Genomic DNA, 13480 nt, shown 5'->3' on the forward strand with positions numbered 1-13480 from the left:
TTTCTGCCTGAGGGCCACATCAACCACTGGGCAATCATCCGAGGGCCACATGCCAGTGGAAGGCTGGGCCAGGGGCAATAGGGGGCAGAGCAATTCATGCAGATTTTGCAGTTGTAAACTAGCTTCTACATACGTTCCCACATGTGGACCTCTCTTCTCCATCTGGAGATGGAAGAGGCATTGCCACAGTTCAAGGACACATTCCAGCCAGGCAAAGACATTTGATATGGAGCAGTGCCAGGAAGAGGTGTGGCCTGGGGAGAGTCTTGAGGGCTGGACAGAGAAGCCTGGAGGGCTGCATTCAGTCCCCAGATATGAGGTTGCCCACCCTCGGTCTAGATTCACATTTCCAACACTGAGCGGCAGTGGCTCTCCAAGATTTCAGAGAGATCTCTCTCTCTCTCTCTCTCTGCCCAACCTGGGGTTGCTGGGATTGAACCTGGAACCTTCTACATCAGCGTTTCTCAACACTGGGTTGTTGGACTGCAACTCCCATCATCCCTAGCTAGCAGGGCCAGTGGTCAGGGATGATGGGAGTTGTAGTCCCAACGACAGCTGGGGACCCAATGTTGAGAAGAGCTGCACATGCAAAGCAGATGCTCTACCACTGAGCTATGCCCCCCTCCCCAAATGGAAGAAAAAAGTGAATCCTGGTGGTTTTATTAAGAAACAGCTGAAGGCCTGGAGTGCTAACAATGGGTTCTAAACTTATCTAGAATGTTACGAGGTTTACCCTGTCATCCAAAACCATCCCACAGAGCTTAACGTTCAGAACGGCGGCCACGACAAACCCTATTTCGGTCAAAGCTGAAGCAGAAACAATGCTGCGCTACACAGGTGGGTGCCGATTACGTGAGAGGAAGTTATGAAACTGAACAAGTTCCTCTTCCCAACCAGGGCAAATTACTCCACATGGTCACGTCAGTCTGAAAGTTAATCTGCTCCAAGATTAACGTTTTCACCAACCTATGAGCAGATTTGCCATTGAGCCTTTAAATGCTTTTTACCTTAGAGTAGCAAGCAAGCAACAAGTCGTCAACAACAACAACAACAGCCTCCTCCTCCTCCTCTGGGGATGGAAGAGGTTAACCTTGTTGCTGTTTTTTGTATCATCATCCCCATTATGCATCGCAAGCCCCCAGGGTCACTCCCAACCCTACAATTCTACCATTCTTTGATCAGAATCCTCTAGGGAGCAAGGCATGCTGGGTAAGTTCTCACGGTCTCCCCATGCAGCCCATTTAGCTTTAAGCACACAAACGGAGAGAGAGACCCTTACCTTCCTTGTCCACATTCTGTTCCGCAGTGGCGTACGTGCGCAGGAACTCTGCAAAGGCCCTGTCTTGCTTTAGCAGCTCTTGGTAGGACCCCATCTCGGAGATTTTTCCTTCCGTCATTACTACAATTGTATCCATAAAGGGCAGATAACCAACGCCGTGGGTTACCAACACTCGAGTCTAGGTGCCCAAAGAAAAGGAAAAGCAGTTAAGAGAGCCAGGGTGGGGACCTGGAAACTTGCACGTTTGTTGAACATGCTACACTCCAGCTGCTCCTCCATTTATGGCTTAGATTGTCTAACTCAAGGTTTCCCAAACTTGGGTCTCCAGCTCTTGTTGGACTACAACTCCCATCATCCCTAGCTAGAAGAACCAATGGACAGGGATGGTGGGACTTGTGGTCCAAAAACAGCTTGGGAAAGCCTGGTCTAACTATATGTTCAGAGTGGCTCAGTCAGTAAAGAACATGAGACACTTAATCTCAGGGCTGTGGGTTCGAGCCCCAAGTTGGGCAGAAGATTCCTTCATTGCAGGAGGTTGGACTAGAAGATCCTTGCGATCCCTTCCAACTCTACAATTCTATGACTGGCATGGAAACATTTCCAACCAGCTTTCCTGAACTTTGCAAAGCATCTCCCCTCACTGAACAGAACGAAGCCACCTGAATTCCAAGCATACTTTGTTTCTGAGGATTCCCTTTGGTCCAATGACTTTCTCAAAGATGTGCTTCCCAACATGAGCATCGACAGCTGACAAGGGGTCGTCTAGCAGGTAGACATCAGCGTTACAGTAGACGGCTCGGGCCAGGCTGACCCTTTGTTTCTGGCCACCAGACAGGTTTACACCCTGGGGAAAAGAAGGGGGGTGGAAATTAGACCCTGCAACTGTCCAGCGGAAAGGGCACCTGCTTTGTGAATGGCCTGATTTCCATTTCCACAAGGACTCTTTTATAAAGCAGCAGTTTCACGGGGGAAGGAAAGAAATGGAATAAAGATGTGCGTGCACACACAGGTCTCAGTCCATGCAGCACTCACCTAAGAGGCAGGCATAAAGATCCATCTTTGCTTGAGCAGAAAATGGGACAGGTGAGCTCTGGGAGTTATACTTGCAGTGCTACGCATATTCAGGATCTACACACCCCAGGAGCAAATGTGAGAAAACAAATTTTGGAGCCCATGACCACTATAACACGTTAAATACCTTTTCTCCAATTTCGGTCTGGTCTCCTGATGGGAAGATCTCCAGATCTGGCAAAAGGGCACACGCCTCAATCACACGCTTATAGTAGTTCTCCTTCACTTCTCTTCCAAATATAATGTTTTCCTTCAGAGTTGCGTTTTGGATCCAAGCTTGCTGAGGGACGTAGGCGATGGAGCCCTGCAGAGAAGAGAGGTTGAGTGGTGCAATATTCTGGTCCAGGTTGAGAGGTGTTTTAAAAAACCAAACCTGTAGGATGCATCAACCCCTAGAACCCCTAGAGTGTTTTCTGTTCCCCACCACTCTCCCAAGTCAATTCTGACATCTCACAATGCTAGCTCATTCGGTTAGCTGGCCGGCTCATCCCAAACTACCCTAATTTTCTTTGGGACAACCCCACATTCACCTGACACATTAAGCCCCTAACAGACAACCCCATGCCGAAAGGAGCGAACAGGAGCCAGTAAGGTCCCCCACCCTGGATGCAGTGATATTGTGTACAGAACAGATTAGTATAGCCATCCAGAGAGCTCAGGCAGTATCACATGCTCACAGGGGAAGCAGGAAACCTGTGGGGTCACTAGTCAACCAGGAGAAAATTCCTTCCTAATTCCAGCCAGGGTGACCCCTGAGCAAGCAGCAGTACTCAGCCGCCAGCTGTCTCAAAGATATGTGCTGCTGAACTTTAAAAAAAGAGAGTCCATTTCTTGGCCGTACCACCAAACAGCCTGCACATGTCCTTTACGGATTTCATCGAGGGCAGGCATATTCTCTTCTTATAATTTTACATCTCGTATGTTTTGCAAGGGAGCTGTCGTACCTTGAGAGAGACGAGCCCTTCTCTCTTTTCCATTTCCCCCAGCAGAGCAGACAACAGCGAGGATTTGCCGCAACCGACCTGACCGACGACAGCGACCAAGCGGTGTTCTGGGATCGCAAGACTGATGCTGGAACGAGGGGCAGGGGAGGGTGGGAAGAGCACACAACTTCAGCTCTGCTGGACTGAGATGTGACACGGAGTGGCACTGATAGAGAATGCATTTGGATCGAGCAAAGGGCATTGGAAATGCAATTGAAAGGGAAGACACTCCCTGAAAAAGGAGGTTAAGGGGTGATATGATAGCCATGTTCAAATATATAAAAGGACGTCACATAGAGGAGGGAGAAAGGTTGTTTTCTGCTGCTCCAGAGAAGCGGACATGGAGCAATGGTTCCAAACTACAAGAAAAAATATTCCACCTAAACATTAGGAGGAACTTCCTGACAGTGAGAGCTGTTCCGACAGTGGAATTTGCTGCCAAGGAGTGTGGTGGAGTCTCCTTCTTTGGAGGTCTTTAAGCAGAGGCTTGACAACCATATGTCAGGAGTGCTCTGATGGTGTTTCCTGCTTGGCAGGGGGTTGGACTCGATGGCCCTTGTGGTCTCTTCCAACTCTATGATTCTATGATTCTATGAAAAAAGTCTGTATCTGGGAGCGGCCAATGGGAGCGGTGCCACTGCAGACCTGTCATCCCATCAGCCCCAGTCAGCACACACAGTGGTCAGGAAATGATGGGAGTTGTAGTCCAACGGAAGCTGGAGGGTCACAGGCTCCCTGACCTGGCATTAGTGTGATTAAAACTATTTAATGGGAGAGGAGAGGGAAGAAAGCTGCAACTCTTACTTGTTCAAAGATGGAGGATCATTTCTTGACCAGCTGAAGGTGGCGCTCTTCACAATAATGCTGTTTCCATCAGCTAGCAAATAATGAAAGAGGTTGCTTTCATGCAGGTCAAAACACCAACACAACCGAAAATAGGTTACATGCATACAAAAACAACTGAGGGAGATTTAATCCCTGGAATCTCCATGGAGGGCTTGGAGAGACTCCTGCCTGAAGCTCCAGAGAGCTCCCACCTGTCAGGTGGACAATACTGAGTCTGACTCCATGGAAGGCAGGCTCCTGTGTTCCTAGGAGTCTTCCAGTGAGCTTCTTGGCTGTGTTGAGGGAATATGCACCTTCACCTCCCAGGTCATGAACCAAGGCTTAAAAGTACTACAGTGGTACCTCAGGTTAAGTACTTAATTTGTTCCAGAGGCCCTCAGTGGCACCTCAGGTTAAGTACAGTGGTGCCTCGCAAGACGAAATTAATTCGTTCCACGAGTCTCTTCGTCTTGCGGTTTTTTCGTCTTGTGAAGCACGGCTATTAGCGGCTTAGCGCTATTAGCGGCTTAGCAGCTATTAGTGGCTTAGAAAAAGGAAAAAAAAGGGGGGGGAACTCGCAAGACGTTTTCGTCTTGCGAAGCAAGCCCATAGGGAAATTCGTCTTGCGAAGCAAGTAAAAAACGGAAAACTCTTTCGTCTAGTGAGTTATTCGTCTTGCGAGGCATTCGTCTTGCGGGGCACCACTGTACTTAATTCGTTCCAGAGGCCCGTTCTTAATAATAATAAATAATAATAAAAAATTTTATTTATATCCCGCCCTCCCCAGCCAAAGCCGGGCTCAGGGCGGCTAACAACAATAAAATAGTGCAACATTCAAAAATCATTTTATTATAAAATTAATTCAACTCAAATTGATGGCAACCAGTTAGGCTAAAGTTCTGTGAAGATTGCCAAAGGAGGGAGACAGGCTAAAATAATAATAAATTTTATTTATATATTAACCTGTTCTTAACCTGAAGCACCACTTTAGCTAATGGGGCCTACTGCTGCTGCCACGCCGCCGGAGTCCAATTTCTGTTCTCATCCTGAAGCAAAGTTCTTCACCTGAAGCACTATTTCTGGGTTAGCAGAATGCGTAACCTGAAGCGTATGTAACCTGAGGTACCACTGTACTCTGCATAGGGCAGGGAAAGGAAGAGTAGTTGGAGAACTTTATGGTCCATCTGTACCTGGATGCAAACTAGACATTGCCACAAGCTCCATTCAGCATCAAAGAGCGGGCAAGGGAGGCTAAACACTATTCCTCTTAAAATGGTGCTCTCCTCCTCTCCTCCCTAAAAAAAGCTCAACAACTTTGACCTGAAAAATGGGGGTAGATCACTGCTGGTTTTTAATTCTGTGAGTAAACTGCATTCTCTTGGGAGTTGGCCACCCCTGCCTTAGAAGAAGCACCTTGAAGCCTGAGCAATGCTGACTGGATAATCTGGGGGTGGGAAGCGGCAGAGGCAAATGGACTGGGAAACTGCACCCCACCCACCTAATAAACCTTGAACTTACAGTCTTTGATGGAACCTCTGACGATGCTGTCTGGATCCAACTCCTCATGAGACAGGAAGACTCGGAGACGCTTCAGAGACACACTGGCCTAGGCAACAAAGCCGAGAGGTTGCTCGAATGAAGCATACCTCTTGCATTTCATTTTCGGGCGTCCGCCAATTTTGCTCTCACAAAATTTTGGCCAGACGATGCAAAACAAACACATGGAATCTGATGGAACAGGATGTGCTTGCTGCCACTAGCTTAGGTGGCTTCAAGAAGTGGATTAGGTGTATTCCGTAGGAATTCCCCTCCTCCTTTTGTGGAATTGCTCTTCCCACAAGGACCCACCTGGCAACAATCTCATTCGTCATTTTGGCACGGGGCAATGAGATTATTAAGTTTCTCATTTGCATTTACGTGATGCCTCATAAAATACCGTATTTATTGCTCTATAAGACTCACTTTTTCCCTCCTAAAAAGCAAGGGGAAATGTGTGCGCGTCTTATGGAGCGAATGCAGGCTGCGCAGCTATCCCAGAAGAAGAAGAAGAAGAAGAGTTTGGATTTGATATCCCGCCTTTCACTCCCCTTCAGGAGTCTCAAAGCGGCTAACATTCTCCTTTCCCTTCCTCCCCCACAACAAACACTCTGTGAGGTGAGTGGGGCTGAGAGACTTCAGAGAAGTGTGACTGGCCCAAGGTCACCCAGCAGCTGCATGTGGAGGAGCGGAGACGCGAACCCGGTTCCCCAGATTAGGAGACTACCGCTCTTAACCACTACACCACACTGGCTCCCAGAAGCCAGAACAGCAACAGGGATTGCTGCTTTCACTGCGCAGCGATCCCTCTTGCTGTTCTGGCTTCTGAGATTCAGAATATTTTTTTTCTTAACAAAACAAATTCCTTCCAGTAGCACCTTAAAGACCAACTAAGTCAGTTCTTGGTATGAGCTTTCGTGTGCATGCACACTTCTTCAGATACCACATTTTTTTTCTTGTTTTCCTCCTCCAAAAACTAGGTGCGTCTTGTGGTCTGGTGCGTCTTATAGAGCGAAAAATACGGTAAATTCTCCAGGCATTGTACAAACCCCATCTCTCAATACATTAATCCTAAAACAATAGTAGAATACACTAGGCACCGGGCCCACCAAAGCAAACAGGACATGAAGGCTGGCGACATCAACCCTGCCCTGTGGGGAATCCCTTGCAGATGACTGCAGCGCTTGCAGACAGACAGGTCTGCATCCACAGCAGCAACCAGAGGAGGAATGACCACTGGGCAGAGCACAGAGAGAAGAAACGCCATGGTGCATCTCTGCAGCAGTACAACCACCAGAGACCTTCATCTGCCCCAGCTGGAACAAAATATAGTCCTCCTGTATCAGTCTCTACAGCCACAGCAGGCGCTGTGACTCTCCAACAGTTTGACTTCACCCCCAAAGGCGCACTCTGTCTCCTGAGACAGACAGATGCCAAGCAGTACAATTCAAATCTATGGTGTGATCTATCACACACTAATACAGTGGTGCCTCGCAAGACGAAATTAATTCGTTCCGCGAGTTTTTCCGTCTTGCGAAGCACGGACTTTGGAAAAGCTTCAAAAATCACCAAAGTCTTCAAAAACCTCAAAAAAAGGCTACCACACTGCGTGCTATGAGTTGCTCCTCGAAGTGAATGCACGGTTTCAAGAAAAAGGAAACAAACTTGCAAGACGTTTTCGTCTTGCGAAGCAAGCCCATAGGGAAATCCGTCTTGCGAAGCAACTCAAAAAACGAAAAACTCTTTCGTCTTGCGAGTTTTTCGTCTTTTGAGGCATTCGTCTTGCGAGGTACCACTGTAACAGTGACAACCAAGTGCAACCTCCAGGAAGGAGGCCACCGAATCCCATCTGCTCTGGGTCAACCATGGGAGGGAGCTGTTGCCTTCGTGCCCCAATTAAGGGTTGCCCAGAAGGGCCCCCAGCCTCCTTATTTGGTCTTTAGAAATCCCCGCAAGGCTACAACCCTCGCTGGCTTGTTCTGCACCCTGAGTGCTTTCGCTTGTTTTCCAGCCCAGGAGTTGTGTTTCCTTGTGGCCAGTCTACCCGGGGCCACATTCCAGCAGTGAGCAAGGACAGGAGCAAAATAATGTGCACGAGACTCTTAACTGTGTACAGCTGGGTGCAGTCCCCTGCCCCCCGACCACCCCCGGCCCAAGTCAACTGTCTGCAAAAAAACCCTTACTTGCACGATGCTGCTGATGACCATCGGAAGGATGTTCAGGGGGAACCGGAGGATGTTGAACAACGCCAGCGACACAAAGGCCTTCTGAGCATCCAGGACATTCTGGTCGGAGGTTTTCACAAAAACAGCAAATGTTGACAGAGCAACCTGGAAAAATAGAAATCAATGACGTGTTGTGCCTAATTTTGTGTTTATGTGTGTGTGTGTGTGTGTGTATAAAAATTGCATCTTTATAAAAAGGAGGGAGAAAGAGTGATTACACTTTGCCTGTTTATTGCAGCCTTTGTCCAACTTGATATCCTTTATGTTTTGGACTACAACTCCCATCAGACCAAGTGCAAAGCATCTTGGAGGGCGCCATGTTTGGGAAGGCTGTATTTTTTCAGTAAAAAGAAATGTGCGGGGGTTTTGGGGGGGGTGGAGAGAGATGACACTTTGGTACCAAAGAACCAGTGTCTTCAGAAAAATGTTGAGCCCAGGGAAGAGACTACCCATGAGACATGTTTCTACGGCCATATCTCCATGAGGCCAGACCCCTTGAATAAGAAAGAGAAAGTGTGGGTAAGCCCTCAGTTGGGGCATGACAGCCCCGTGGCATAGACAATGCAGATGGATAAGCAGGTATAAATATTTGGAATAAAGTCTTTCGAAAAGCTACAGGATGGAGACACTTGCAATGGGCTCTATGCCCTGCTCTTTGGTGCTCTCGAGAAGATGCTTTGGGCCTACATCTTAGGAGGACCTTTCAGCAACAAAGCACTTAAATCAAAGGGTTCCTTTTCAAAACAGCTCTTGATTATTTTGCTGTTCTTAAGAACACCTGTGGTGGACTTAACAGGCTTCCTGTACATGGCCGTGGCTCGGTCACTCATTGTCCTCAGGACTGTGCAAATATTAGTGTTGTGTAAAGAACGTGCAGAAGGGCGTTTCACATTGCTAAGAGTGAACCATGACTGGAGTCCAGCTTAAGCAGAGCTGCTGGTTTTCAAAGATTTCAGGAAGCTGCCTTAGTCTGACCTGGTCTATTTGCCTCTCCTGCCCAGTATCATCTACTGCAGGAGTGGGGAAACTCTGGTCCTCCAGACACCGCTGAACCACAACTCCCATCAGCCCTAGCAAACATGGCCAATGGCCCAGGATGACGGGAGTTGTAGTCCAGCAACATTTCGAGGGCTAAATGTTCCACACTCCAGGCCAGGCAAGTGGTGCCCTTTGTTTGAGCCCAGCGCAGCAAACCATTTTCATGCAATCAGAACCCAATCCAGCTGGTGAAAAGTAAGCATTACAGAACATGGCTTCATATAGGAGGTTCGTGTGCTGCCCTGACAAGTTGGAAAGATAGTAAAGGTAAAGGGACCCCTGACCATTAGGTCCAGTCGTGGCTGACTCTGGGGTTGCGGCGCTCATCTTGCTTTATTGGCCGAGGAAGCCGGTGTACAGCTTCTGGGTCATGTGGCCAGCATGACTAAGCCGCTTCTGGCAAACCAGAGCAGCGCACGAAAACGCCGTTTACCTTCCCACCGGAGCGGTACCTATTTATCTACTTGCACTTTGATGTGCTTTCAAACTGCTAGGTTGGCAGGAGCAGGGACCAAGCAATGAGAGCTCACGCCGTCACGGGGATTCGAACCGCCGACCTTCTGATCGGCAAGTCCTAGCCTCTGTGGTTTAACCCACAGCGCCACACTGACTCAAATCGGCTCTAAGCAACAGATTAAGGCTGGAAAAGACCATAAAGTGTTTTTTGCCAACACCCTGCCCCAAGGACGGATGCTGTCATGAAGTTAGATGGGTGATAACCAGGGAGGGGCATTTTTTTCTTGGTGGTGGCCTATGGAAAGTCCTCCCCAGGGAGCCTTGCCTGGCACTAAACCTAAAACACTTCCTTTTCAATGCAAGACCTTCTGAAACTGCTCAAGCCTATCAGACAAGAGCAGTTTTATTAAATTCTGTTGGTTTTATTGCTCCAACTGTGTTTGTTTGTTTGTTTGTTTGTTTGATCGATTGAGTGATTGTTTTTGCTGCTCCTGCAGCATTAATGCTTTCTTCTTCTTCTTGCTATTGGGTTATTTTACATTCTTTCTTTCTTTTTTAGTAGCAGTCACTCCAGGATTTGTTTAAGCTGAAGGACGGCATAAAAATGTATTACGGCTGCAATCCTAAGGCTGGTGGTGGCAGGGCTGGGAAAGCTGGTGTTCTGTTCTGAACACCCATCCAACGCCCTTGCTGGGCCCTTATTTATGTCACAAGACTTATATACCGCTTGGTTGTGATACAACCTCAAAGCAGTTTACAAAAAGAAGGGAGCAGGGAGGAAGTAAGGTCAGAAGACAGCACTCGTGCTCCTTGTATGCTCTGCTTTCCCCTTTTCTTTTTTTGACAGCAGGAAAAGGGGACGGAAAATCCCTGGGAAAGATTTGGGCCAGCATCTAAGCTAGTCTAAATCTCTCTCTCTGGTTTGGTGATGTTCTGGGGGACCAGGAGAACTTTGGATCTTTTGGACCCAAACCATGTCCCAGCCCCCTCCCCCAGCATGCAACCTTTTTTGGTCCTACTGACATCAGTTGGGCAAAGGTGTCTGAAGTTTCCCACAGCGGACAGGGATTCCCCAGGCCACAAGGACTGCATGCTGCATAAAATCAAATAAACACTGGGCAACAAGGATCTCCTAGCTTGAATGACGACAGCATGACAAAAATACAATGTATGTTAATATTCTTGTAGCACTCCCTCTTTGAATGAGCGCCCAGATGTGTGTCAAGCGACAAGCAGAGTTCTATGCACAGAAAACAGCAGTCTGTAAGAATATCATCTACCAGCAGCTTTTTGAAAGCACTGCTTTACTCACCAGGAAGGGGGCACACACCCACGTGAACGTCCCCACTGCAGAGAGGTAAGCGGACTTTTTTAGCACCTTCAGCTCTTCCCGTCTGATCCCCAGGACTTTCTCTTTGAAGGCTAATTCCCAGGCATAAAGTTTTAGCACTTTGATCCCATTGAGAATTTCATTCATCAGCTTAATCCGGTTGTCCTTGCAATTCATGTGAGCAACCTGAAACGAACCCAATCGAAACAAAAGCAAGTCGAGGCAGCTCTTTCTCTCTCTCCCAAGTCGGCCTGCGATAAAACTTTTGAACAGTAGCCGTCATTTTAAAATGTTGTTGTTGGGTTTCTTTGTAGCTCTGAGCTATAAAATGAGGCGGCTTTAAGAAACAGAAACTGTGTTTTGTAGAACTTACAACTGACACGTGCTGGCAAGCCATCAATAGGAAAGGAACAAAGAGATGGTTGCCGGTGAAAGCATTAGACTGGCTTGAGAAGCTCCTTCACAAGACAGGAAGGCTGAAAACACCACTGATAGATGTAGATGTTTTAGCAACATCTTAGTTTTGCAGCAGCATCTTAGTTAACGATGTGATTTGCCCAACCTTGCAAAACAGGTCCAGAGGAGTCATTAGCCCCTGAGTACACTAAACATACATGTTTAGTTATCTGGGGTCTAAGCAGAAAGAAAAACGGGGAACCATCTTTTGCAAGATCACTTAGGAGAAGGTTCTTTCCCACCAGAGTTGCATAGCGAATTACAATCATGTTGACTGTCACATCAGACCACAAGATACTGATCTTGCTATTACTGGCTGGTATGGTAATTTGCAACATTCTTCCGCGAGGCACAATAGACAGGAAGTCTCAGCACGTGCCTCAGAGACGGAATCAATCGTTCTTGTGCAGAAAGGAAATCTCTTACCTGATAGGTCTTTGTTTTCATTGCTATCACAGCATTGACTGGAACCAGGAGCAGCATGACAGCCACACCGGCCAACACAGAGGCACCTAAATTCTAAAGAGAGCATGTTTAGAATGCGGCATAACGGAAGCACAAAAAAAAACCGTGGTCCAAATAGTAAGCTTGAAGGTGAACCGTTGCAGAAATGAGCAGGTACTTTCCTGCCTTCTAGCCAGAGGAAACTAGGGAAGGGTGCTGTGTGGGAGAGAACCTGCCTTGAAGGCACAGAGCCCCCCAATACAACCCCTGCCGTTTCTAGTTAAGAGGTTCAAGTAACAGAGCGTGGGAGAACCTGGTGAGCCACTGCCAGTGAGAGGAGACAGGAGTCTGATTTGCAGCTTTGCATATTCAGAGTCCAGTTGAGGGTTACAGCGTGAGAGTGTCAAAGAGCGAGCTGGCAGTAAATCACACCATTCAAAGTTGGAGCTAGCTCTTTATTAACGGTTGAGTGTCAGGCCTAATGAGCACAGCAGCTCGTCCTCAGCAGGTCTGACCCCATGAATCAGTTGCGAAGACTGAAAGTCCCTGCCTCCCCAGGGCTTCCCCCAAACAATTAGAGACTGTGCCTGCGTGCAGCCTGCCACTGCTCTGCCCATTTCAGCTCTCTTCTGGTTCTGAGAGACCAGCGGGGAGGGGAGCTTAACACAGGAGGAGGGGGAGACATCCGTGACTCTGCGTCAAGCCTGACTCATCTCTGCTTCTTGGCCTCCCTCCTCTCCTGCTTCAGTTCCTGCCTCTGATTCTGGACTCCTATCTGCCACAGACTCTCCCATCTCACTAAGCCCTGTTACTCCTTCAGCTTCCGACACCTCCTCTTTCCAGTCTTCTCCCTCTGACTACTCAGCAACATCCCACCACCACTCCCTGGGCTTTGAGCCTTCTTCCCTTGATGGTTCCCCAGCTGGTTCCATCCACCATTCCTCTGCATCTTACCAGTCCAAGACAGATTGCTGTCTGCACTTCTTTCCGTTCCCTGCTACCCCATCCTGGATTCTGAAGCCCTAATCCTTTAATGACAGGATTCTGGCTTTCCCTTGAGTAAAATAAGCACCATTGTTTAGCTACAGTAAAGGAAACAATGGACGCACAGTACTTTTACCTGCCACAGCAAACAGAGAGCCAGTATGACTTGAAAAGGTGCAGACCAGACCATGTTGATGTAGGTAGCCAAGTCCATGAACCTCTGGGCATCCACCGACATCAGGTTGACAATTTCTCCAACTGTAGATGTCTTCCTTGCTGAATTTGTGATGACCAAGGCCTTGGCAGGGTAGAGGAAAGACAAAATGAAAAGTCCAGAGGCTGGAAGGTTTGCTGGGGCATAAAGAACTTTGATTGGCAAAATCCTACTTCCTTAGATGCAGGAGTTTGGCAGTGAAGGTGCTGGATAAACACACACACATATATAAAAACACATGAACTAAAGGGAAGCCAAGCATGCGCTTAAAGTTTGGGACAGAATGCTCTCAGATGGAAAAAACTGTCATGCCTAGAGCTTTAGAAATCAAAAGAATTCTTCTTTCTCTCTTAAAAAAATAACCTTTAAAGATTTTGGATAGGCCATACCTATAAGCCAGAAACATCAATTAAATAGTGAGAGGTTAACTAAATAAGCATATATCATCAAACAAGTTGAGTTTATTAACTTGCTAGACGGTATGCACACGATGTTTGGTGGTAGAGCACATTCTTTTGCAAGGAGGAGCTCCCACTACCAACCTCTGGCATCTTCAACTAATCAGGGAGAAGGTGACTGGAAAGATCTCTTTTAGCCATGAACCCTGAGGAGCTACTACTAATCAGGACAGGCGATACT

General features: G+C 47.7%; 1 protein-coding gene across 3 annotated transcripts in view; it reads right to left on the bottom strand.

Annotated features, from left to right (window-relative positions):
* The window catches only part of LOC309329063 (multidrug resistance-associated protein 1-like), a 115093-nt gene that overhangs the window by 25905 nt on the left and 75708 nt on the right, over positions 1-13480 (bottom strand). For all 3 annotated transcript variants that reach the window (XM_081839524.1, XM_081839523.1, XM_081839522.1), the window contains exons 11-20: positions 12764-12925; positions 11626-11718; positions 10726-10929; positions 7878-8024; positions 5677-5764; positions 4138-4210; positions 3295-3421; positions 2478-2654; positions 1956-2123; positions 1280-1457 (exon numbers count right to left, since the gene is read on the bottom strand). In XM_081839524.1, coding sequence (XP_081695650.1) covers positions 1280-1457; positions 1956-2123; positions 2478-2654; positions 3295-3421; positions 4138-4210; positions 5677-5764; positions 7878-8024; positions 10726-10929; positions 11626-11718; positions 12764-12925 — 1417 coding nt within the window. The remainder of the gene's footprint in view (positions 1-1279; positions 1458-1955; positions 2124-2477; positions 2655-3294; positions 3422-4137; positions 4211-5676; positions 5765-7877; positions 8025-10725; positions 10930-11625; positions 11719-12763; positions 12926-13480) is intronic.

This window comes from Podarcis erhardii (assembly GCF_964252035.2).
Source record: "Podarcis erhardii genome assembly, chromosome: 14".
NCBI lineage: Eukaryota > Metazoa > Chordata > Lepidosauria > Squamata > Lacertidae > Podarcis > Podarcis erhardii.